Below are 22,700 nucleotides of genomic sequence, written 5' to 3'. Positions count from 1 at the left end.
ACGTAGTGCATGGGAGGATCATGCTATTCCCCCCAGTCCCCCCTCCCCCCTGAACAGGCGTCCCGACCAACCAGAGGAGGCGCTAGTGCAGCGACCAGGACACATACCCCACATCCGGCTTCCCAACCGCAGACACGCCCAATTGTGTCTGTAGGGACGCCCGACCACGCCGGAGGTAACACGGGGATTCAAACCGATAATCCCCATGCTGACAGATAATGGAATAGACCGCCACACCACCCGGACGCCCCTGTTTTGTTTTGTTTTTGTTGTGATTGTATCACCCCTGCGGAAAGCCTGTTGGACCCGGGTGATTTTCCAATTGTAGAGGTTTATGTAGCGAGGAGAGGACCGTGACCAAATAAGCATCGATAAGGAAGGAGGTAGTTAAGGCGGGGGGGGGGGTTAGAGGAGGAGGCGGGGTAAGACAAAGATTGTTTCCCCTTACTCAAATCTGGCAAGCGGCTTTGTTATAATACAGGGTGATCCTGGACGGCTGCTCTTATCTCGCTTAATTACTAACCTGCAGTCATAAGACGACTCTTGGCAGAATTAATGACGAGCATGGGAACGTGTGTGTGTGTGCGCGCGTGTGCATGCACGTGTGTGATTAATGAGGCTTAAGTGTTGTAATGAGCTTTCTGGAGTGATGAGTGGAGCAGGGTTACGGGGGTAAGTAGTTTGATATTCTCCAGCATTAGACAAAGTCACAACCCTGTGAAATGTATGGAACCAATTGAATGAAGAAAAATCTCTGCTGAGTGGCGCTGTCACAGCCTGTGGCGGCACAGTGGCGCAGTGGTTGGTGCAGTTGCCTCACAGCAAGAAGGCCCTGGGTTCGAGCCCCGGGGTAGTCCGACCTTGGTGGGTCATCCCGGCTCGTCCTCTGTGTGGAGTCACCAGTTCTGTCTCTCTTTCCCATGCCGGGGTCCCCGTATGGGTCACCACTGTGGCAATAGGCCGCCCCTACCTGGGTTGCCCGGCACAGAAACACAGACACAGATCGTAAATAAGGGCACAACAGCCCGTTTATTAAAACAACCCTTTACAAACAGCAGAGGTAAAACCCGTATAAAATGACTAAAAACAAACGTTCATTAAAAGTCTCTTCAATTGAGAGAGAGAGCAGCTCTGGCCTCTCCATTTGGGATGTGAAACTATTTCATCTATACTGAGTTAATGGATGGGTGGATGGATGGATGGATAAGTTAATTAGACCAACTCGGGACAACTAGTCCACACCCCACCATGCCACACTGATATAACATGTTCCCCATACATAAATGCCGGTGACCGAGCTCTTAATACTGATCAGCGCAGTTGCCGTCTCCTCAAAGCCGATTCTCTGGTTAATTTTGAGTGTTTTCCACTGAGTTAATGTCCTGTTATAGCTGACACAGAGTTGCGTCACCAGTGTTCACCCTTTCATGTTGACAAAACATCCGGCATATACTAGCGAGGCTGTCGTCACAGGTAAAACAACGAAATTTTTTAACCCCTGCATGAGTGTTTCGGTGGCCTGAAACGCCTTTCTTTGCTGGCAAAGCTCTTGTCACAGATGGCCTTCTTCCTATGTGTCATTTCTGGCGGGCTCTTACGTGTCCCAGTTGAGTGAAAGACTACTGCCAGTCATCACAGTGGTACAGATTGTCTCCTCTGTTCATTCTGCAGTAGGTATTTAAATTTCTCCAATATTCTGAAATCACTCTCGCATTCAAGAGAGCATGATGGTTCGTTTTCACCAAAGTGTGGGAGCCTTATTTTGATTTAGTTTTTCAATGGACTTATCTATTGTTTGAGTACAGACCCTCTTTTTGTATAGTGCTCATAATGTTCGGTATTCTGTTTTGTGTCCTTTTCTTGAAACAGACAGAGCACCAGTATGGTGTCTCCCCTTGTGCCTTTGCAAACAGCCCTTCCCAGTGCAGTGTGGTTCTCGACACGTTCGAAGCCATGATATGGTTTCACATCCATCTTTATGCACCGGTCAAACTTGACATTAGATTTGCTGACTAAAACCACAACTAATGGCACTGGCAGTCTCTTTGGTCCTCATGAATTAGTGTTTCTAACAATTTGTTTTCCCATTTGGAGCAAAGAAAATTCTCACTCTTCCTCTCAGGCCCACTTGTTAGGGCAAGTTTACAGCAAAGATTCGGGACGAAGCGAGTTGAAACTTGCAACTACTTGCAAAAGAATGTGGTCTGAAACTTTCTAAAGCCTACCAGTTTACACCAAAGAGACTAGACGTATCATTTCCATAACAACGACTCTCTGTACTTCTGTTCTAACTGCCGGTTTGGCAGGCTTATCTCTAGCTGGATACTTTGTAGCATCTTAAAATATGAACGAGGATAGTGATAGTGAGTTACTTGCTCCAGTGTAGTTCTAGTATTGATGAAACAGTGAAAACATTTGTAAAAAAAAAAACTGTCGTTTCGGCCAGCTGACTCGACCAGCTGACTTCGCTACAAGCTGATTGGTTGTTGAAAAAGGTGACATACCTTACTGTCTAAAACCAGCCACTGGCAACATGACAAGGTGAGCCATAGGCAATTCCATCAGCCAGCTTGATTCCAGCTGAGACGATGTAGTTCACACCACTGGGGAGGCATGTGGAGGATCGGTTTGGTGTGTGACTTATGGTTACAAGTTTACAAGTTAAGCATCCGGGTGGTGTAGTGGTCTATTCCGTTGCCTACCAACACGGGGATCGCCGGGTCCAGTCCCCATGTTACCTCCGGCTTGGTCGGGTGTCCCTACAGACATAATTGACCATGTCTGCGGGTGGGAAGCCGGATGTTGGTATGTATCCTAGTCATTGCACTAGCACCTCCTCTGGTCGGTCGGGGCGCCGGTTTGGGGGGGGGGACTGGGGGGAATAGCGTGACCATCCCACACGCTACGTCCCCCCGTCGAAACTCCTCACTGTCAGGTGAAAAGAAGCGGCTAGTGACTCCACATGAATGGGGGGAGGCATGTGGTAGTCTGTAGCCCTTTCTGGCTCAGCAGAGGGGGTGGAGCAGCAACCGGGATGGCTCAAAAGTGTTGGGGTAATTGGCCAAGTACAATTGGGGAGAAAAACGGGGGACATTTTTTTTTTAAATTACAAGTTAGAGTAGGTAGGGAATCGATTGATGAACCCGAAAGAAAACTGCGGTTGACATCGAGAAATTGGAGGCGAGGGGTCTCTCTGAATGGCATTGGGAAACCTCACAGAGCGGTGAAAACTACAGCGGGTAGACACAGCTATGCTGTGAATGGGTCATCGTGGGGAGACTCAGAGGGAACCGAGAGTGAGGATAGTATGGAAATTAGTTAGGAGAATAAGAGAACGAGAGAAACAAGGAAATTCTTTTGTCGGAACAGGTGCAAGGAAATACAGGAAAGTCATGAATATTTCTGAGGGAGGAGGTGGTAAAATGAGGGTCGAGGGAAATGAATTTAAGGTAATACTCAGATTTAACAAAGTGAATGGAGTTCACTCTATGCACCCAGTGAAGTTAACTATGATGTTAAGAAAAATCAAGTTAGTGAGATAAAAATGGCCAAAGCTTTGAGAGCTGTGAATCTATTGATCTTAAGTAGAAATGAAGAGCAGATAGAAAGGGATGGAGGATGAAGGAGGTAGCAAAGCATAAAGTCAAAAGTGCAAGCCGTGCAGAGAAGGGAAGCAAGGGGAATAAGGCAGTGATTTGGGGAATACCAGTTGAGGTCACCATGGATGAAGTAAAGGCAAATCCGAAAGGTGGGAGAGTGAGGGGTGCATGAAGATTACATGTCATCAGAGAAGGAAGGAGGAAAGACAGCAAAAGTATATTTTTGGAATTTGAGAAAGGAATTCTCCCAAAGAATGTCGTACAAGGATACATGACCTACACGGTGAGGGAGTATGTTCCAAAACCTATAAGATGTTTTAATTATCAAAGATTTGGACCTTCTGCCGTGATATTTAAAGGAAGAAGAAGGTGTGCTAGATGTGGGGAGGACCATGAGTATGAGCCCTGTGAGAAAAGGATGCAACCAAAATGTTTTAATTGCGGAGGCAACCATAGTGTGGTTTATGGAGGACATGAAATAATAAAAAGGGAGGTAGAGATTCAACAAGTTAAAGTGCAAAACAAGACCACATATGCAGAAGCAGGCAAGATGGTGAACCAGAGGAGAAGGAGAGATCCAGGAGACATAAATGAAAGGCAACATAACAAACAGCAGGGACAGCCAAAAGAGGAGAAAGTGTAGATTGATCTAAAGAGATTAGTCACTTGCAGAGCAGGAGTCATAAATGCTACAATGGAAATTATATCAAAAACAGAAAGAATACAAATAAAAGTAAAAGCGGCAGCAAATCATGAACATTAATGAACTAACATGGGAGGAGGTGAGAAATGATCTCAGTGCACAGGCAAGCCAAGACTCAACATGGATTGGTTAGCAATATTATGGCTCTTCTGCTACAATGGAATGTAAGAAGCTTAGTGGCAAACAGACAAAAGCTTAAAAATATATTGATCAATTACCGAGTGTACCGGAAGTTGTCTGTGTGCAAGAAACATGGTTGAAATCAAGAGAGGTGGCAGGGATATATGAGTGGGAATTATGAGAAGACACAACAGCCAGTAGTGATTATTATCCAGTATTTAGTAATATACATATACATGGGGAAGTAAAGGTAGAGGAAAGAGAAGCAGGTGGATATTTAGTAAGGCAAAACGGGAGTATTTGTGTGAGCTGGAAAGTAGGGAAAGAGACCTAAATAAAGATGTAGAAAAAGTTGATGAAAAGTTTAGAGTAGTACTAAAAGCAGCAAATTTATCAATTTCCAGAAGCAAAGGGAAAATGAATAGGAAAGCAGTCCTATGGTGGACAGAGGAATAAAGTAAAGCCATTAAAGAAAGGCATAGAGTGTTTAGAATATTAAAGAAAGCCCACAATTTTCAAAAGCTAATTGAATATAAAAGGGCTGAGGCACAAGTAAGGAAAGTTGTGAGAAAAGCAAAGAAACAAAGTTGGAGGGAATTCTGTATCAAAATAGGCAGAACAACTCGTATAAGTAATGTATTGGGAATGATAAGAAGGATGAGGGGAGTCAGAAGAGTGTTAAAAGCTGGAGAGGAAACAGCAATATCAAATGAAGACACAGCAGAAAAAATGGCTAAGAAGTTCACTGAAATTTGTAGTTCTAATAAGCCAACAGAGGAAGGGAGACAAGAAACTGGAGAACCTTATTCAGGTGTTTTACAGAGACAAAAGTGTACAAATGTGCAATGGATGCACCTTTAACAATACAAGAAATGAGGAGAGCTATAGCAAAATCTGGGTTAACATAGCCAGGAAAAGACCAAATTTCTTATATGATGTTAAAACATTTGGGAGGTCAGATAGAAATCAAACTTTTAGGAATATATTATAAAGTATGGGAAGAAGGAAGATTACCTACCAGTTGGAAAGATGAGATATTATACCTAATAAAACCAGGAAAGGACCCGGCAAGTCCAGCAAGCTACAGACCAATTGCACTTACTTCACATGTTGGGAAAATAATGGAAAGGATGACTACAGAGAGAATGGCTTTCTTTAAAGAAAGTAGAAGATAGTTTTCTCCTTACCAGAGTGGATTTAGGAAAGGGAACAATGGATCCAAAAATATGTTTGGAGACAGAAATTAGAGGAGCCCAAATTAATAAAGAATCCTTAATGGCAGTGTTCTCTGATGTAGAGAAAGTGTATGATGTGGTAGGGAAAGAGTCATTAATGATTAAGTTATATAAAATGGGAAGAACTTTTAATTTGATTTAAAAATATATTAGATAAATGTATTCAGGTTAAGATGGGAACAGTACTATCTAATTGGTATAAGGTAGATAACGGAACTCCTCAGGGCAGTGTAATCAGCCCAATACTTTTCTCCATTATGATTAATGATGTGTTCTCTGGCATGAGTTGTGATATTGGAAAATCATTATTTACTCAACCACCCTAACTGCTTCTTGTATCAATTCAAGGGATGATACAAGAAGCAGTTAGGGTGGTTGAGATATGGTCATACTTATGGGGATTTATGTTTTCACTGGAGAAGACAAAGCTAGTGGTATTTACGAGGAAGAAGATAAGATAGGCTGATGTAAAGATGTATGGGAAACAGAGCAGGCAAACTCTTTTCGATTTCTGGGGTTTGTATTTGATACAAAGTTGGCCTGGAGTGATCATATAAATAAGGTAGATTAAAAAAAATGCAAGCTGGTTCTAAATGTAATGAGACAGGGTCTGAATTTGAGCCCTGCGCGGGACTGTTTTCCTAATCCTGCTCCTGCCCGCTCCCACTGGATTTCTGACCATTACCACCCGCCCCCGCAATGTGCGTGTTACACTCCTGCAATGTGCTTGTCCACTCCCGCCCGCTCCCGCAAACATTCTGACCATTCAGGCCCGCACAGTAGAATTCCATTGATTTTGTGTCTTCTCCCGTCCCGCAGGGAAAACAAATTATATTACTGTGTACTATTAATAAAGGGATGCATACCTGTCAGTAATAACGGAGCGTAATTATGGCCTAGTGCATAATTACATTGATACTAGTGCAATAATTACAGATCTCCCAGTGCAATAAGTACAACTATTCTAGGGCAAAATTAAGGTGTATTTATTTGACTTATTATTTTAGAACCTATGTTGTTTGTTTTGCTGAGCTCGTTTTACGTTTCCCTGTCTTGTAACGCACCGGGAGAATGGCACAGGTTAGTCTGGCACCCAGAGGTGCCAGACTTGTGCCCGTTGTACATCAATACTTTTGCACAGTTGTCACAGCTAACAAAGTCCAGTTCTTTTCCAACTTTGTCCGTCACAACTGAGAAATTTTTCCAAATATCAGACTTCCTTGCTTTGTTTTTGTCTTGTAATGACCAACTTCGAGTTTCTTTTCAACTTAATTTATTGACTCCATCTTTCTTGTTAGCGCTAGCTAAATCGCGGGACCTGCAGTTTATTTTTTGACCGCCCGCTCCCACCCGCAGCAAAATTAAAACTGTCCACTCCGGCGAGATTCGTGCAGTCCTCTAGTCTGAATTGGGAGCAAGTAGAAGTGCTTTGAGCAATATTTGTTGCTTTAATAAGATTAGTGATTGATTATAGAAGTGTAGTATACAGGTCAGAAGCAAAAACATTACTAATGAAGCCGGAAGTGATACAAAATCAGGCACTGAGATTATGCGGTGGGGCTATTAAGACTTCTCCTGCCATAGTGGAGATGGGGAAAAATACCACTGAACCTAAGATATAAGCAGCTAATAATGAATTACTGGGAAAGTCTTCAAGGCCTCAAGGAAGAAGATCATCCAACTGTGAAAGCCCTTAGACCATGCTGGGAAAATGGTGGAGCAAAGGGAGAATGTGTTTGGGCAGCAAGTAAAATGGCAAAAGAAATGGGGATTACATGAGAAAAGATACAGTACCACAGTACCCTACCCAGTGACCCCGACATAGTTATTTCCCCAAGTCTTTAGAGTTTTATATTGAAGAGAAAATAAAGAGAGATAAAGGAAAAGGAAATTGGTCAGAAATATTTGCTAACTACCAGCATGGGGATCAGCGGTTCGAATCCCTGTATTACCTCCACCTTGTTTGGGCGTCCCTACAGACACAATTGGCCATGTCTGCGGGTGGGAAGCCGGATGTGGGTATGTGTCCTGGTCGCTGCACTAGCGCCTCCTCTGGTTGGTCTGCAGCCCTCCCCGGCTCGGCAGAGGGGGAGTAGCAGCGACCAGAACGGCTCAGAAGAGTGGGGTAATTGGCAAAGTACAATTGGGGAGGAGAAAAGAGGGGAAAATTCCCCCCCCCAAAAAGAAATAGTTGATGAAAGACTACGAACAACACATAAAACATTTATTCCTATAAATACAGATGGATCAAAGGAGCGTGAGAATGGAAATACTGGATTTTCTTTCGTTGTCCCAGATTTAAATATAAACATTAAGGAAAGAACACCAGTTGAGATGTTAGCTATAGTAATAGCATGGCAATGGATAGAGTAAAATAAGCTAAAAAAGGTCATATTATGCTCGGACTCATCAGTGCTGGTATCATTACAGTCCATGTCATCTCAAAACAGACCAGATATATGCTATGAAACATATGAAACAATATTCAGACTACATCATATAGAAAGAACAGTCAGGTTTATGTGGATCCCAGCTCATAGGGGCATCGATGGGAGTGAAATGGCGGACTCTCTAGCTAAACAAGCTCTGAAACAGGATAGAATTAGGGAGGTATTTTTCAGTAAAGTTGAAGCTAAAGGAGTAATACGGGGTAATGTCATGACTGCGTGGCAAAAAAGCATTGGGATGAAGGAAACAAAGGATGTCATCTATAAAAAAATAAAGCAAAAAGTGGGAGAAAGGAAAACAATAGGAAAAACTCGGGAGAGCAAACAATTATATCAAGACTGAGGTTAGCACACACGCACAACGCACTTAATAGGGACACATCCATCAGGACTATGTGAATGTGGCTTAGAAGAAGAAACACGTTATCTGTCACTGCCAGAAGTGTAAAACACAGAGAAAAAATAAGAGAAATAATAAAAGAAATGTCGGGTGGGGACATTGAATTTTAAGAATTTATTTAGCATTGAGGAAGGAAAATGTAAAGCCTTGTTTCAGTTTTTAAAAGAAACTGGGTTAATGAAGAGAATTTATAGGGAACTCTGGCCCACACTCGCATAGTGGGTGGCGGTAATGCACTTAAACACTACTCTCCACCCAAGAAAAAGAAGGAGAAGAAGAAGAATAAGGTTACACCTCTGCAACTTTTCTCTGCAAAGGCTTTGTATCGTCGCGAATCTTTGGTGCAACCTCGGGTGTGGAGAGGAAATAACCCTGAACTACCCCCTGGTACCATAGCTTCTCTCCATCCTGAGTGAAAGTAGCCTGAGCGAAATATCAAGTATCCGAGGGTAATGAATGCAACGCTTCATTTGGCGGATCCGTAAGGTTTCTCGTCTGTTTGGGTTCTCTGGACATGGAAGGCTATGTATTAACCGCTAACAAATTCTTACACCTGCAAGTTCAAGACTCTGTGTTTGGTCATTTGATGGGTTTGATTGATTGGTTGGTTGAGTGGATTAGTGGGTGGTTGGTTGATTAAATGACTGAATTTATTTAATAATCAATTATGTCTTGGTGCATGCTCAATAATCCAGGTAAGGAAATCCCAGAAAGTTGAATCAGTTCATCTAGGAAGAAACGTTTCTCCCGCTAAACGTTGTGTCCCGATGAACTGATTCACCTTTCTGGGATAATCAACGATGTTTTGTGCAGTGGACAGCATTACTGGATTTTAAAATTGGCAGATTTTTTTTTTTTTGGCTGTGGCTCAACATGGGGAATCAGTCAAGTCCTGCACAACATCATTCCCATCTCTTAGTGTAGTTGGCTGGAATATAAAGACGGCTGTTCTTTTAGTGTTGGCTTAAGATGCTGATCTGCAAATGGCCGGCCTTGGCAGCCTTGACGCTTGAAAAAGGTGAAAAAAATCTGTTAAATTTATATCGTGTAAGCAAATTCTGACGGTGCATTATTAAAAGTATTTCCAAGGCTTTGTTTTAGCATTTTTGCTGACTTGCTTAAAGCCCAGTGGCGACCTAGCAAAGCAAAACCCAGACATAAGCACTGAATGTTCCAGCAGTCTCCCCCCTCCTCCTAGAATTGTCAGCTTATCCACGGTACAGAGAATTTCCTCACTGTTGAATTAACCTACGGATCAATTGTTATGACACTGTTGTTTTGACGAAGTGTCAAAGCAGCACATTGGAGTATACAGATTTATTTTCCTATAAAACTCAATGTGTGCTTAAGTATAGCGTTTAAAATGGGCACAATATGTTGTCTTTTCAATTACTTAATCAAACAGCTAAAATGTACTTTGACAAAGTATAATTGATATTTTAAGAGCACATCTCGCTGTAGGCATTTCCTTCTCTGTATTTGAATAGTTGAATCGAATTGGCCAAACTGTGTCCTCTTGCTGATATGCTAAAGTCAATATCCATTAACAGAATTATGCTTGTGAGCCAGATTTGATGAGTTCCCTATCGATTTAATTGAGCTACATCGTCCTAATCATTCACCCACTACACCTAATATTTATTTTTTCCAATGTAAAGCGTGTACTACCGTAATTATTATGTAGAAGAACATCTTGTCTATATCATTTGTGTCTTAAGTGTGTGTAAAACCAAGCCAGGGGTGGTTAGCCAACACCTGTATAGCAGCGGTTGGTTGAATTTTTGCTTATTTTTGCCTCTCTCTCTCTCGCTCTCTCTCTCCAGGTAAACACAGCCATGCATGAATCCAAGCTGGTGGAGGAGTGCGACGAGCTGGTGGAGATCATCCGCCAGAGGAAGCAAGTCATCGCCGTCAAGATTAAAGAGTCTAAGGTAAGAGTCGCCATTTAATCAGCTGAGCCAGGACGGGGCTTGACATGACGGAACAAGTACTGGCTTTAGCAGCTCCATGGTTTGTAAACTGGACCAACTCTGACCAGTTAGTTGGCTTGTAGGTCAGTACCATAAATTGTCACTGATAAAAACGGCCAAATGAAACATAACAGCAAGGCGGTCCATTTTCCTCTAGTCATTTATTATTTACGGAGACAGTGGAAAGGGGGTTGTTGTTGGGATGGATTGGATTTCAAGTGGCGGTATGTATAAGGTTAGACCATGATGGGACTGTGCCTGGCCACTGTGGTCTTACACAGTATGCTGTTTGGCACACTGCATCTGCACCAGATCTCAGACTTGTCATTACTTTTTATTACAAACATTACCATTGCCATGACATTACCATTTTATTAAATAACAAGTTCAGCCAAGTTGTACTTGAGTAAATGACGAATGATTGAATAGCGTCATGAAATTGGATTCAAGGTCGAGTACATTCTGTTGACACTGGTTTACGTGGACCTGTTCAACTTTTGAGGTTTTTACAAGGTGCGTTGGGAGACGGTGCACGGTTTGTGTGAGAGGAAGCCAGAAGTTAAGTGAGAAAATCGTTACTCTGTCAGAGCCCCGCTGACTTGTGAGTTCACTTTGCAAAAATGCTGGCACACTCTCTCTGTTTTCCGTTTTCAGAGATAAAATATAAACAGGTACGTAATAAACAACAGTCAAGAGATCCATTTTTGGGTCATGATCCTGCAGTAGAGAAAAACAATTTTCCAGTACAGTGGAATGAATATCGGAGGAGCGGAGCTGTGAACAGTTTATCTTCCCAGGTCTCTTGTTGCTGTGCACTTCCTCTGAAGCTACCCGCTTGTTTACGCCGACAAATACTGCACAGAGGCTTCAGGGGAAACTGATAAGTCAGTGCTCTGAAGTGAGAGGAAGAGTGTGTGTATGTGTGCGTGTGTGTGTGTGTGTGTATATATGTGTGTGCATGTAACAGTTTCCCCGGTGAAACTAGCAGGTGAGAAACCAAACGCACAACTCACAGACAGGAAGGTTACGGCAACACTCAGGCTAATAGTCAAAGGCAGGCGGGGGTCAGTACACAGGGAAATCACCCCGAACAGGCGACCGGAGAGACAAGGGGCAGGCAGACGGGCAAAACAGGTTTAAAGCTCAAGCTCCAGTTACCGGGGTTTTCGGTCCAAACAGGTGATCAGATCCGACACGAGGGGCAGGCAGGCAGGAGAAACTAGGTCCAGAAACGGGCAGAAGACTTCAAACGTGGGTAGACAGGCGGGACATGGGCTAGTGAATGCTGAAGACGCAAAACAAATCTGGCAAAGGAACAGGGAAACCAGGGGGAGGATATGTGCTGGAGCTAATCAGGGAATGGGGAGCAGGTGTGGGATGCCCAGGATTGATTGATGACAAAACCAGGGGCAGGAACTGACACGATAAGACAGGCGAGTACTTCAAAATAATAATAAAAAAAACAACAGACAGTGATGGAGGTTTACAAGATGGTAGTGAGACCAGCTATGTTATATGGTTTGGAGACAGTGGCACTGATAAAAAGACAGGAGGTGGAGCTGGAGGTGGCAGAGATGAAGATGCTAAGATTTTCATTGGGAGTGATGAAGAAGGACAGGATTAGGAACAAGTGTATTAGAGGGACAGCTCAGGTTGGACGGTTTGGAGATAGAGCAAGAGAGGCAAGATTGAGATGGCTTGGACATGTGTGGAGGAGAGATGCTGGGTATATTGGGGGGAGAAGGATGCGAATATGGAGCTGCCAGGGAAGAGGAAAAGAGGAAGGCCAAAGAGGAGATTTATGAATGTGGTGAGGGAGGACGTGCAGGTGGCTGGTGTGACAGAGGAAGATGCAGAGGACAGGAAGAGAAGGAAACGGATGATCCGCTGTGGCGCCCCCTAACGGGAGCAGCTGAAAGTAGTAGTAGTGATGGAGGTTATGATGACTTGACTGAACTAGAAGAACGACTGAGGCTATGGGAGACAATAACTGCCAAAAATAACTGACTGAACTAACCTAGGAGACATAGTAAAATGACAGACTGGACTGAACAGGGAGACATTATAACAAGGAAAATGACGGACTGAATGAAGACATCGTGACGTGTGTGTGCGTGTGCATGCACAAACGTGTGTGTTCACATGCCTGCTGTATAATCAGGGAGGCTGCAGCCTCTCTCACATACAGCCACTCTGTATGCGTTTTGGAGGCCCTTGAGACGCCACCAAAAAGAACCCCAAAAATCTATATTCAGAACCCGCCCCCGCTGCTTTGAGGAGTCGGCGACAGTCGTCTTTGTGCGTGCACCCGTGCGTTTCCGTGCATGTGTGGGTTTTGCCTCCTTGAGTTTGCCTGGTTTTGGAACAGATGTGAACTCCAAATCCTGCCCTCCAAGAAGTAAAAGTTTTAAGTGCTTTTGGAGAATCCTCGGAGGCAGCGAAAGAGTCTTGTCAAGGAGGGTGAGAGACTTACAAACACTCAACAGAAGGACTTATGGAGGCACATGTGTACGTATGTGCGTGCGTGTGTTCCAACTCAACGTGTGTGTATCCACAACGATTGCAAGCAAAGGGGTACGACTCGCCCTCCGGAGAATCTCTGTCTGAGTGACTGACTGGTGCTGGAAACAGAGAGGAGGTCCAGGAGAGAGGAGTCGAGGGGAGGCACAGATGAAAAAGCAAGAGCACTTGTTGGACTGATCTTGATTTGAAGGTAACGTGTTTATATTTCAAGATGTTTTTCGGGGCCGGCGGAAACAAATCGGCGTGCTTGAACTGATTTGAATAATCCTGGCCGTGCCGAAACCTACGTTTCCACAGGAGAGAGCCTATCAGGGCAGCAGGGAAGCGGAGGAGAGGATGGAAAGAGATAACAGTAGAGCAGGGATGGGCCACTTTGATGATAGAGAGGGTGACAAAAATGTTATCCTCACTACCAGAGGGTCCAGACTGTGACCGTGCACTTCCACCAGAGGGATACTGTAATCCCATCACTCAACTAATAAATTATAGCCACTAATTTAATGAAAAGAATAAAATATATACCGGTATACCAACATTTCTATTTAATGAGCTTAACACAGAAACAAAACGTCCACATTCCTGAGTGATATACCATTATTTCAGCGCAATGGGGTCTCAAAAATCATCATTCAATAATGGTACAAAAGTTAACTTTCACACTAAGTGCAACAACTGATATTCATGTTTGTAGTGCATTTCTACTCTGCCCTCCCATTCCATGACATGTTTCAAATAAACATGCATTTAGCTCAAAATGGTAAATGGGCTGCATTTTATACAGTGCTTCTCTAGTCTACCAACCACTCAAAGCACTTTTTTACAATGTATGCCTCACATTCACCCATTCACACACACATTCATACAACGGTGAAGCCATTGAAACTCACCCACAGGTGGCTCAGTATGAAGTTCTGTCTTAATGAGACACCTGTTGGCGTACAATAGACTGAATGGATGCACAAACATTGACTGACAGTCTGCATGAGCTGGAACAGAGTTTCATCTGTCAGCCTGTTTCTCTCTTTTGACTTGATGTGCTTCATTGTTTAGAAGCTGCTCTCACAGGTGTAAGTGCTCCCAAACATGCTGGCCACTGAGAGTGCAAAATCCCCGCGGAGGGGAAAGCGGGACTCGGGTAGTAGTCTCCAAAATGAAATTCCTCTCTCATTCCGCTTTGTTTGAAAGAAGGGGTCTGACAAAGGCCACAAAGTTCAATCTGCTCACTGACAGCAGCAGAGAGGGGGGTCAGCTCAAAACGCAATGCATGGCTGCATGGTGTGGAAATCTTGAAAGAGTTCCTTGAACTGCTGCTGCAGTGTTTCTTTTTTTGGGGGGGGGATTTTGTTCCCCTTTTGCTCCCCAATTGTATCCGACCAATTTCCCCACTCTTCCAAGCTATCCCGGTTGCTGCTCCACCCCCTCTGCCAATCCTGGGAGCGCTGCAGACTACCACGTCTCCTCCGATACATGTGGAGTCGCCAGCCGCTTCTTTTCACCTGACAGTGAGGAGTTTCGCTAGGGGGACATAGCGTGTGGGAGGATCACGCTATTCCCCCGTGCCCCGATCGACCAGAGGAGGCGCTAGTGCAGCAACCAGGACACACACCCACGTCCGGCTTCCCACTCGCAGACACAGCCAATTGTGTCTGTAGGGACGCCCGACCAAGCCGGATGTAACACGGGGATTCGATCCGGCGATCCCTGTATTGGTAGGCAACAGAATAGACCGCTACGCCACCCGGACGCCCCTGCTGCAGTGTTTCTATGTCTGCTCTGTACCTGAGAAATGTTTTCTCACATTTGGGCACATCTTTGCACAGCTCTTCACAGGTGGCAAAGTGTGCCACATTTGGATGGCCGGATGAAAAGCCGTCTTTGAACAGGGCTAATTTACACTTAAATGTGTTGGTGTGTGTAGAGATCCGACACAGTTTGGCCTCTTCCCTGCAACTGCATATTAAGGTGATTAAGATGCGAGGTAATATCGGCAAAGGAAGGCCATGTCGCAGAGAAAATCTGTATCCCTGAGTTTTCTGCAGTTAGCACTTGTATCACATCGAATGCTGTCCTCCAAGAACACTGGGATTTCAGTGTGCAGCGCAAAATCTCTCCAAGCACTTCCTGTGGCTCATCCATCTGATCTCAGTGTGCATCTGTAAAGCCCCATAAGCGGCACTCACTCCATCCAAAAAGGCTACAAACCTCCTGATTGAGAGACCTGTTCCCCCCTCAAATGAGATTGGTAACCTTGGTAACTAAATCCATGACATGGCTGAAGTTCATTGTCTTGGTACAGAGGGCCTCCTGTAAGAGCAAAATGAAATACGATTGAGCCTGTTATAAAAATCCGCACAAAGAAAACCCACATTCATAACTATATATTAATAGTTAGCTAGCAATAACGTCACCCATCTGATCTGTGGTGCAGTGCAATATCTGACAGTCAATGCCGCTCTGTTGGAGGAGCCTGGCGAATCCGGTGTGTCTTCCAGCATCGGTAACAACGGCTGAAAGCTTGTCAAAGCCCCCATACTACAACACTTTTAATGGCATTGAAAACATCCTTGCCCTTGGTAGTGTCATGCAGAGACACCAATTTCCATAACTCCTCGTGCACTTCAAATGAACTGCTCTTGTGTAAATGAGAAGCTTGCTAACATCCATCACATCTGTACTCTCATCCAACGCTAAGGCGAAGTACTTGCAGTCACGCGTGACTTGTTTTAACATTCCTGCGACATAATTTTGAATGACAAAAATTCTGCGCGTCACTGTGCGACTGGACAGAGAGACTGTTTCAATGTTCTTAGCCATGTTATCACCTCCAAAAGATTTAGCCATCTCTACTGCACATAGCGTCACTGTTTCGCCGTCTGACAAGGGCTTCTTTGCGTTAGCAAGCTCAAGGGAGACCGCATAAGATGCCTTGAGAGAGGACTCCTGTGTAGACGTGGCTTTGGTAAAAAGGCTCTGCTGTCTGTATTTTTCCTTTGAGGTCAGTGATGACAGCGGCTCTGGCACCTCTGGTGTACATGCAATATCTGTCTTTGTGCGTGGTGTTGTAGTGGCGACTCAAGTTGAAATCCTTCATGGCTGATTTTGTTTTCAGGCAAATGAAACACATAGGTTTGCCTTTGAATTCCGTAAAAAGATTTTCTGTTCCCCATCTTGCCTGGAAGACACTGTTCTCTAGGTCAAGTTTTCTTTTTTTGCCGCTCATGTCTCTCCTCATCGCGTGTCATTGCGGAAGAGGCCTGCTGAGTCCACGACGAGACCATGTGCAAGCAATTGCTTGGCTACAGGCCTCTTGTGTTTTGAGGGAGCACCCTCTATATGTGGTCACTATAATTACAATTGGGATCCGGTTCAAATGTGGTCACATGGCCCACTTGCTTCCAACGCCTGTGACACCAACAATTTACTGATATTTGGAAATTGACCCGCGGGCCGTACCGGGTGAAGACGGGGGCCAAATTCGACCCGCGGGCCGCCAGTTGCCCATGTCTGCTAGAGGATAACAGGATAGAAAAGGTGGAGGTGGTACTAATGAACGGAACGTGCAACTGGCGAGGAGATGGCACCGAAGAGGAGGTAAGGAAAGGAGAAAGGAAGGTGAAGAGAAGTCTGAAGACTGAGAAGGTCATAGAAAGGAGGGCCAAAGTTAGAAAGGAAAGAAAAGATGAAGAGAATTGTCAGAGGTGACTCTCCGGCAGAGCCAATAGGATTATGCAGGCATTCTCATGGTAAACAGAACTGTATCGGAAGCCTCGACCAACACACACACGCACGCACGCACGCACACACACATACAAAGGTGCGGTTCAGGCCATGTGTCTGCTCTCGTCTTAATGAGCTCAGTCTCTCTCTGAGGAGACTCAGTCATAGCTAATCTCTTTCCACACAAACAAACATGGACTAGTCTCAAATCCTGCAGTTTGGACTTGTATGTGTGTTTCTGCGTTGGTTTTGAGGCCATCACTAATGACTGTATTGGCAATCCAGTAACATTTTGATTATTCTCACTCTTAATCAAGTTGATCGAACAAGAAATGAAGTACTTTTAACTGTATTATGTAAGAGCAATAATGTAATGTAAGATTGACTCTGGACTACAAATTACACCTGATTGTGAAGTAATTATTTCCCTTTTGTGATATGCTTTTTTTTTTTCCTAATTCATATTCTTATATTGTCGCTGTTTTATTACACCCCCCCCCTTTTTGCATTGTACTTCGCCAATTACCCCACTCTTCCGAGCTGTCCCGGTTGCTGCTCCACCCCCTCTGCTGATCCGGGGAGGGCTGCAGACTACCACAGTCGCCAGCCTGTTCGGGGAGGTTGCTGCACTAGCGCCTCCTCTGGTCGGTCGGGGTGCCTGTTCAGGGGGGAGGGGGAATAGCGCGATCCTCCCACGCGCTACATCCCCCTGGTGAAACTCCTCACTGTCAGGTGAAAAGAAGCGGCTGGCGACTCCACATGTATCAGAGGAGGCGTGTGGTAGTCTGCAGCCCTCCCCGGACCAGCAGAGGGGGGTGGAGCAGCAACCGGGACGGCTCAGAAGAGTGGGGCCAAATACAGCTGGGGAGAAAAGGGGGGGGGGGCCACACCCTGAGATCGCACACATTCACATACACACACTTACACCCAAAACACACACGCTTGCACAATTAGTGGATCATGTCAGCTAGAAATGCTGCCTGGGGCAGATGTTGTTGTGTCATAATCTGCTGCACAGTCCATTAAATCTCTTTCTGCTCCTCTCTCTCCCTCCTCCTCTCTCTCTCTCTCTCTCTCTCTCTCTCTCTCTCTCTCTCTCTCTCTGTCAGTGAGCTGCTCACATGTTGTATATTGTGACAACAGACTATGGCTTGGTGCAACACAGTAGCAACCAAGACTTGTATTGAGAGCTCCGCTAAGTGGCCAGCTCACAGAGGCTTTCCAGTGTGCAAAGCTTTATTCTTCTTTGTGGTGCCCAAATTGAGTGTGCATTAGATTTAGTTTGATGCTTGCAGCACGTTTGATGACACGCCACCAAACAACTGGTACCCAGCGTTTTTGTGTAGCACCATTAACATAACGCCAGTCATGCATGGAGGACACTGGTGTCGAGATGTGCATGCATTATTCTTTTTAAGCACTTGATATTGCAGAAATAACATCTGTTGTGTTTATTTTTATTTTACTCCTAGTTTCTGAACACCACTACACAAGTGGTTAGAAAATGAAACCGTTTTATTTTAATCTTTGACGTTCAAAACCTTAATTTTGTTTCGTCTTCACTACTGTGTTTTGCGACTGTCGATGTTTTGCTCAGCTGCTCACCTTTCTGTTGCCGCTTCCTTTCCCCCGGCGTGACTCACTGAACCACTTCCCTTTCCCCCGGCGTGACTCGCCGAACCACTTCCCTTTCCCCCGGCGTGACTCCCCGAACCACTTCCCTTTCACCCGGTGTGACTCACTGAACCACTTCCCTTTCACCCGGTGTGACTCACCGAACCACTTCCCTTTCCCCCGGCGTGACTCACTGAACCACTTCCCTTTCACCCGGCGTGACTCACTGAACCACTTCCCTTTCCCCCGGCGTGACTCACTGAACCACTTTCCTTTCCCCCGGCGTACTCACTGAACCACTTCCCTTTCCCCTGGCGTGACTCGCCGAACCACTTCCCTTTCTCCTGGCGTGACTCACTGAACCACTTCCCTTTCTCCTGGCGTGACTCACCGAACCACTTCCCTTTCCCCCGGCGTGACTCACCGAACCACTTCCCTTTCCCCCGGCGTGACTCGCCGAACCACTTCCCTTTCCCCCGGCGTGACTCGCCGAACCACTTCCCTTTCCCCCGGCGTGACTCGCCGAACCACTTCCCTTTCCCCCGGCGTGACTCGCCGAACCACTTCCCTTTCCCCCGGCGTGACTCGTCGAACCACTTCCCTTTCCCCCGGCGTGACTCGCCGAACCACTTCCCTTTCCCCCGGCGTGACTCGCCGAACCACTTCCCTTTCCCCCGGCGTGACTCGCCGAACCACTTCCCTTTCCCCCGGCGTGACTCGCCGAACCACTTCCCTTTCCCCCGGCGTGACTCACCGAACCACTTCCCTTTCCCCCGGCGTGACTCGCCGAACCACTTCCCTTTCCCCCGGCGTGACTCACCGAACCACTTCCCTTTCTCCCGGCGTGACTCACCGAACCACTTCCCTTTCCCCCGGCGTGACTCACCGAACCACTTCCCTTTCCCCCGGCGTGACTCACCGAACCACTTCCCTTTCACCCGGCGTGACTCACCGAACCACTTCCCTTTCCCCCGGCGTGACTCACTGAACCACTTCCACCGAACCACTTCCCTTCCCCCCGGCGTGACTCACCGAACCACTTCCCTTCCCCCCGGCGTGACTCACTGAACCACTTCCCTTTTTGTGTAACCAAGATGTGAGTTGTAATGGAGATGAGTACACTGATTTGATTTTCTAGTTAGAGTAGAGGAGCCTCTTGTAAAACCACAAATCAAATTACAGCCACAGCCAACCTGGATGCAAGAGACAGGGTACTGCATGTGTACTTTTGCATGTGCACATGTGTGTGTGTGTGTGTACCTGCCTTCCTGTTTGTGTAGTATCAGGAGTTGAGTTTTGCTGCACAAGAGAGACAGAATGCAGTGTAAATCTCTGTAACCTGCATTTTTGCATTGTCTGGTGACCCTTCCTTTGCCGTTTTAAACACACCACGTACGGAAAAGTTGTGACTGCAGCCTGGAAACTCACACAGAAAGAAAACACAACTTTCCAGACAGGTTTTACTTGAGTCGAGGGGCCTCGATCTTCTGACCCAACAGGACTCCATGCGGGTGAAGATTTCTGCGGCTGTCCAGATGTTGGCGCTTCCTTAACTCGGTGTTGTGATAATCAGCAAGGTAAAACTTGCATAACGGTCGTAGTGAAACACAAGAAATGGGCATCTTCATCACCTCACACAACTGAGAATTGTGTTGCAACAATTTGTGAGCAAAGTCGGTTGTGTTGTGCTTCTTACTGGAAGGGGTGGTTGATCAAGTTCACAGGAAAACAGACCAGATATGTGGATGAAGAATCTCACACACTGGTGCGGATTAATCTGCTGAAACAGTGAGACTGTGAGGAGGAGCCGGGTGAGGTGCTTGTAAATGTGAGCAGGAGGAGCCAGGTGAGGTGCTTGTAAATGTGAGGAGGAGCCAGGTGAGGTGCTTGTAAATGTGAGCAGGAGGAGCCAGGCGTGGTGCTTATGAGCAGGAGCCAGGCGTGGTGCTTGTAAATGTGAGCAGGAGGAGCCAGGCGTGGTGCTTGTGAGGAGGAGCCAGGCGTGGTGCTTGTAAATGTGAGCAGGAGGAGCCAGGCGTGGTGCTTGTAAATGTGAGCAGGAGCCAGGCGTGGTGCTTGTGAGGAGGAGCCAGGCGTGGTGCTTGTAAATGTGAGCAGGAGGAGCCAGGCGTGGTGCTTGTAAATGTGAGCAGGAGCCAGGCGTGGTGCTTGTAAATGTGAGCAGGAGCCAGGCGTGGTGCTTGTAAATGTGAGCAGGAGCCAGCCGTGGTGCTTGTGAGGAGGAGCCAGCCGTGGTGCTTGTGAGGAGGAGCCAGCCGTGGTGCTTGTGAGGAGGAGCCAGGCGTGGTGCTCGCATCTGCAGCACAGACACAGTTTGTTTTCAGTTGGCTTCCACCAGGATGATTCAGCCCACCAACAACAGCCTGATACCCACCCTAGTCTGGTATTCCGCCCCCCCTCCCCCCCGCTCTCTTGTGTACACACACACACACACACACAGTCACACACACACGCCTCAGACACACCCATGCACTCACAAACACACACACATATGCACTCAGTCATACACACACATGCACAGTCGCATACACACGTCCTCAGTCACACACACACACAAACACACTCACTCAGTCTCTCTCACACACACACACACACAAACACACACACACACATATGCACTCAGACACACACACACATACACACACACACACACACACACACACACACACACACACACAGTGGTTTACCTCAGGGTGGTATTATTCTCAGTGCTATCCTGTGATAACATAATACAATAGAAAAATGTTGACCAGCTTTGGTTACACAACAACAATGTTATAATGATGAGCCAGTGGGATTTCTACCGGCACAACCTCATCTCATTCATACACACACACACACACACACACACACACAAGCAAAATATAAAGTTATTGAATACAGTTATTCTAGTCTATTTTACTCTTCATATTCTGCTGTACTCTGGTTCTAAGTGGCGTGCGACTGCAGAACCACAATAACAGTGTGGGTTTGATTTGTGTCCTCCAGGTGATGAAACTTCGTAAACTGGCTCAACAGATCGCCAACTGCCGCCAGTGTCTGGAACGCTCCAGCGCCCTCATCAACCAGGCCGAGCACAGCCTCAAGGAGAACGACCACGCCCGTTTCCTCCAGACCGCCCGAAATGTAGCCGAGAGGTAGGGGACGGATGCGTGCACGCTACACATGTGTCCACACATGCACTACAGACCTCGTAAGCAAGACATAAACCCATCCATCCATTATCCAAGACAATTATTCCAACTGGGGTCACGGGGATGCTGGAGCCTATCCCAGCAGTCACTGGGCGGCAGGCGGGGAGACATCCTGGACAGACCGCCAGGCCCTCACAGAGCCGACACACACACATTCACACCTCGGGACAACTTAGTATGGCTGATCACCTGACCTACAGGTCTTGGTACTGTGGGAAGAAACCCACGCAGACACAGAGAGAACATGCAAACTCCACACAGAGGACAACCCAGGACGACCCCCAAGGTTGGACAACCCCGGGGCTCGAACCCAGGACCTTCTTGCTGTGAGGCGACCGCGCTAACCACCGCGCCACCGCATGACATAATGTGATGTCCAAATAGGCCTTTTTCCCCCCAAACATGGCCGATGTACCACTTTGTCATGGTCGGGTGAAGATCGGTTCTCCCCCATTACCCACAATGTCAATAAGCCAATTTTCTGTAATAGAACCCAATTTCCCCTCGGGGGTGAATAGAGTATTCTGATTCTGATTCTGTCGCCTTAAATTCTGTCTGTGATCATTTGTTTTGTGTTTCTTGTCAGTGATGAATGTTAACGTTACTGTTGTCAGTCAGTTGACAGCATAACAATAAAAAAGTGATTTGATCAAGCGGCAAAAAATGCTAACTGGCTGTCTAATGGTAATTTCAGGGCTGCAAACACCTGTATGGCATTATTTTCAATGTTGAAACACAAAATAAGTGATCACAGACAGAATCGAAGGTGAAGGAAAGTTGGCTGGGAACTAAGACGAAGCAGACGTATGTCAGTGAAAAAGGTCTTCAAGGGATTCTGCCTCCAGCCCTGTTTCAGGCCCATGTAAAAATACACACTCTTCAACAATGTCCGACACTATCATTTGCTCTTTTCACTTTTTTTTCTTTTCATTTTCCCCCCCAAATCCCCCCCTCCCTTTTCTTCCCAATTACCCCACTCTTCCGAGCCATCCCAGTCGCTGCTCCACCCCCTCTGCCAATCCGGGGAGGGCCGCAGACTACCAAGGCTCAGCGTTTTCGGTTTTTACCGATTTTCACCGAAAAATACCCAGATTTGTAAACTGATTTTCACCCGGATTTTATGTTTCCACAGATCCAGTTGTTCCTGTTCATGTGAG

General features: G+C 46.1%; 1 protein-coding gene across 1 annotated transcript in view; it reads left to right on the top strand.

The window, feature by feature from the left end:
* The window catches only part of mid2 (midline 2), a 181,243-nt gene that overhangs the window by 111,781 nt on the left and 46,762 nt on the right, over positions 1 to 22,700 (top strand). The window contains exons 5-6 of the mRNA XM_056274541.1: positions 10,328 to 10,435; positions 21,338 to 21,486. Coding sequence (XP_056130516.1) covers positions 10,328 to 10,435; positions 21,338 to 21,486 — 257 coding nt within the window. The remainder of the gene's footprint in view (positions 1 to 10,327; positions 10,436 to 21,337; positions 21,487 to 22,700) is intronic.

This window comes from Lampris incognitus, chromosome 1, assembly GCF_029633865.1.
Source record: "Lampris incognitus isolate fLamInc1 chromosome 1, fLamInc1.hap2, whole genome shotgun sequence".
Lineage (NCBI taxonomy): Eukaryota > Metazoa > Chordata > Actinopteri > Lampriformes > Lampridae > Lampris > Lampris incognitus.
This window is presented reverse-complemented; position numbering and strand designations above follow the sequence as displayed.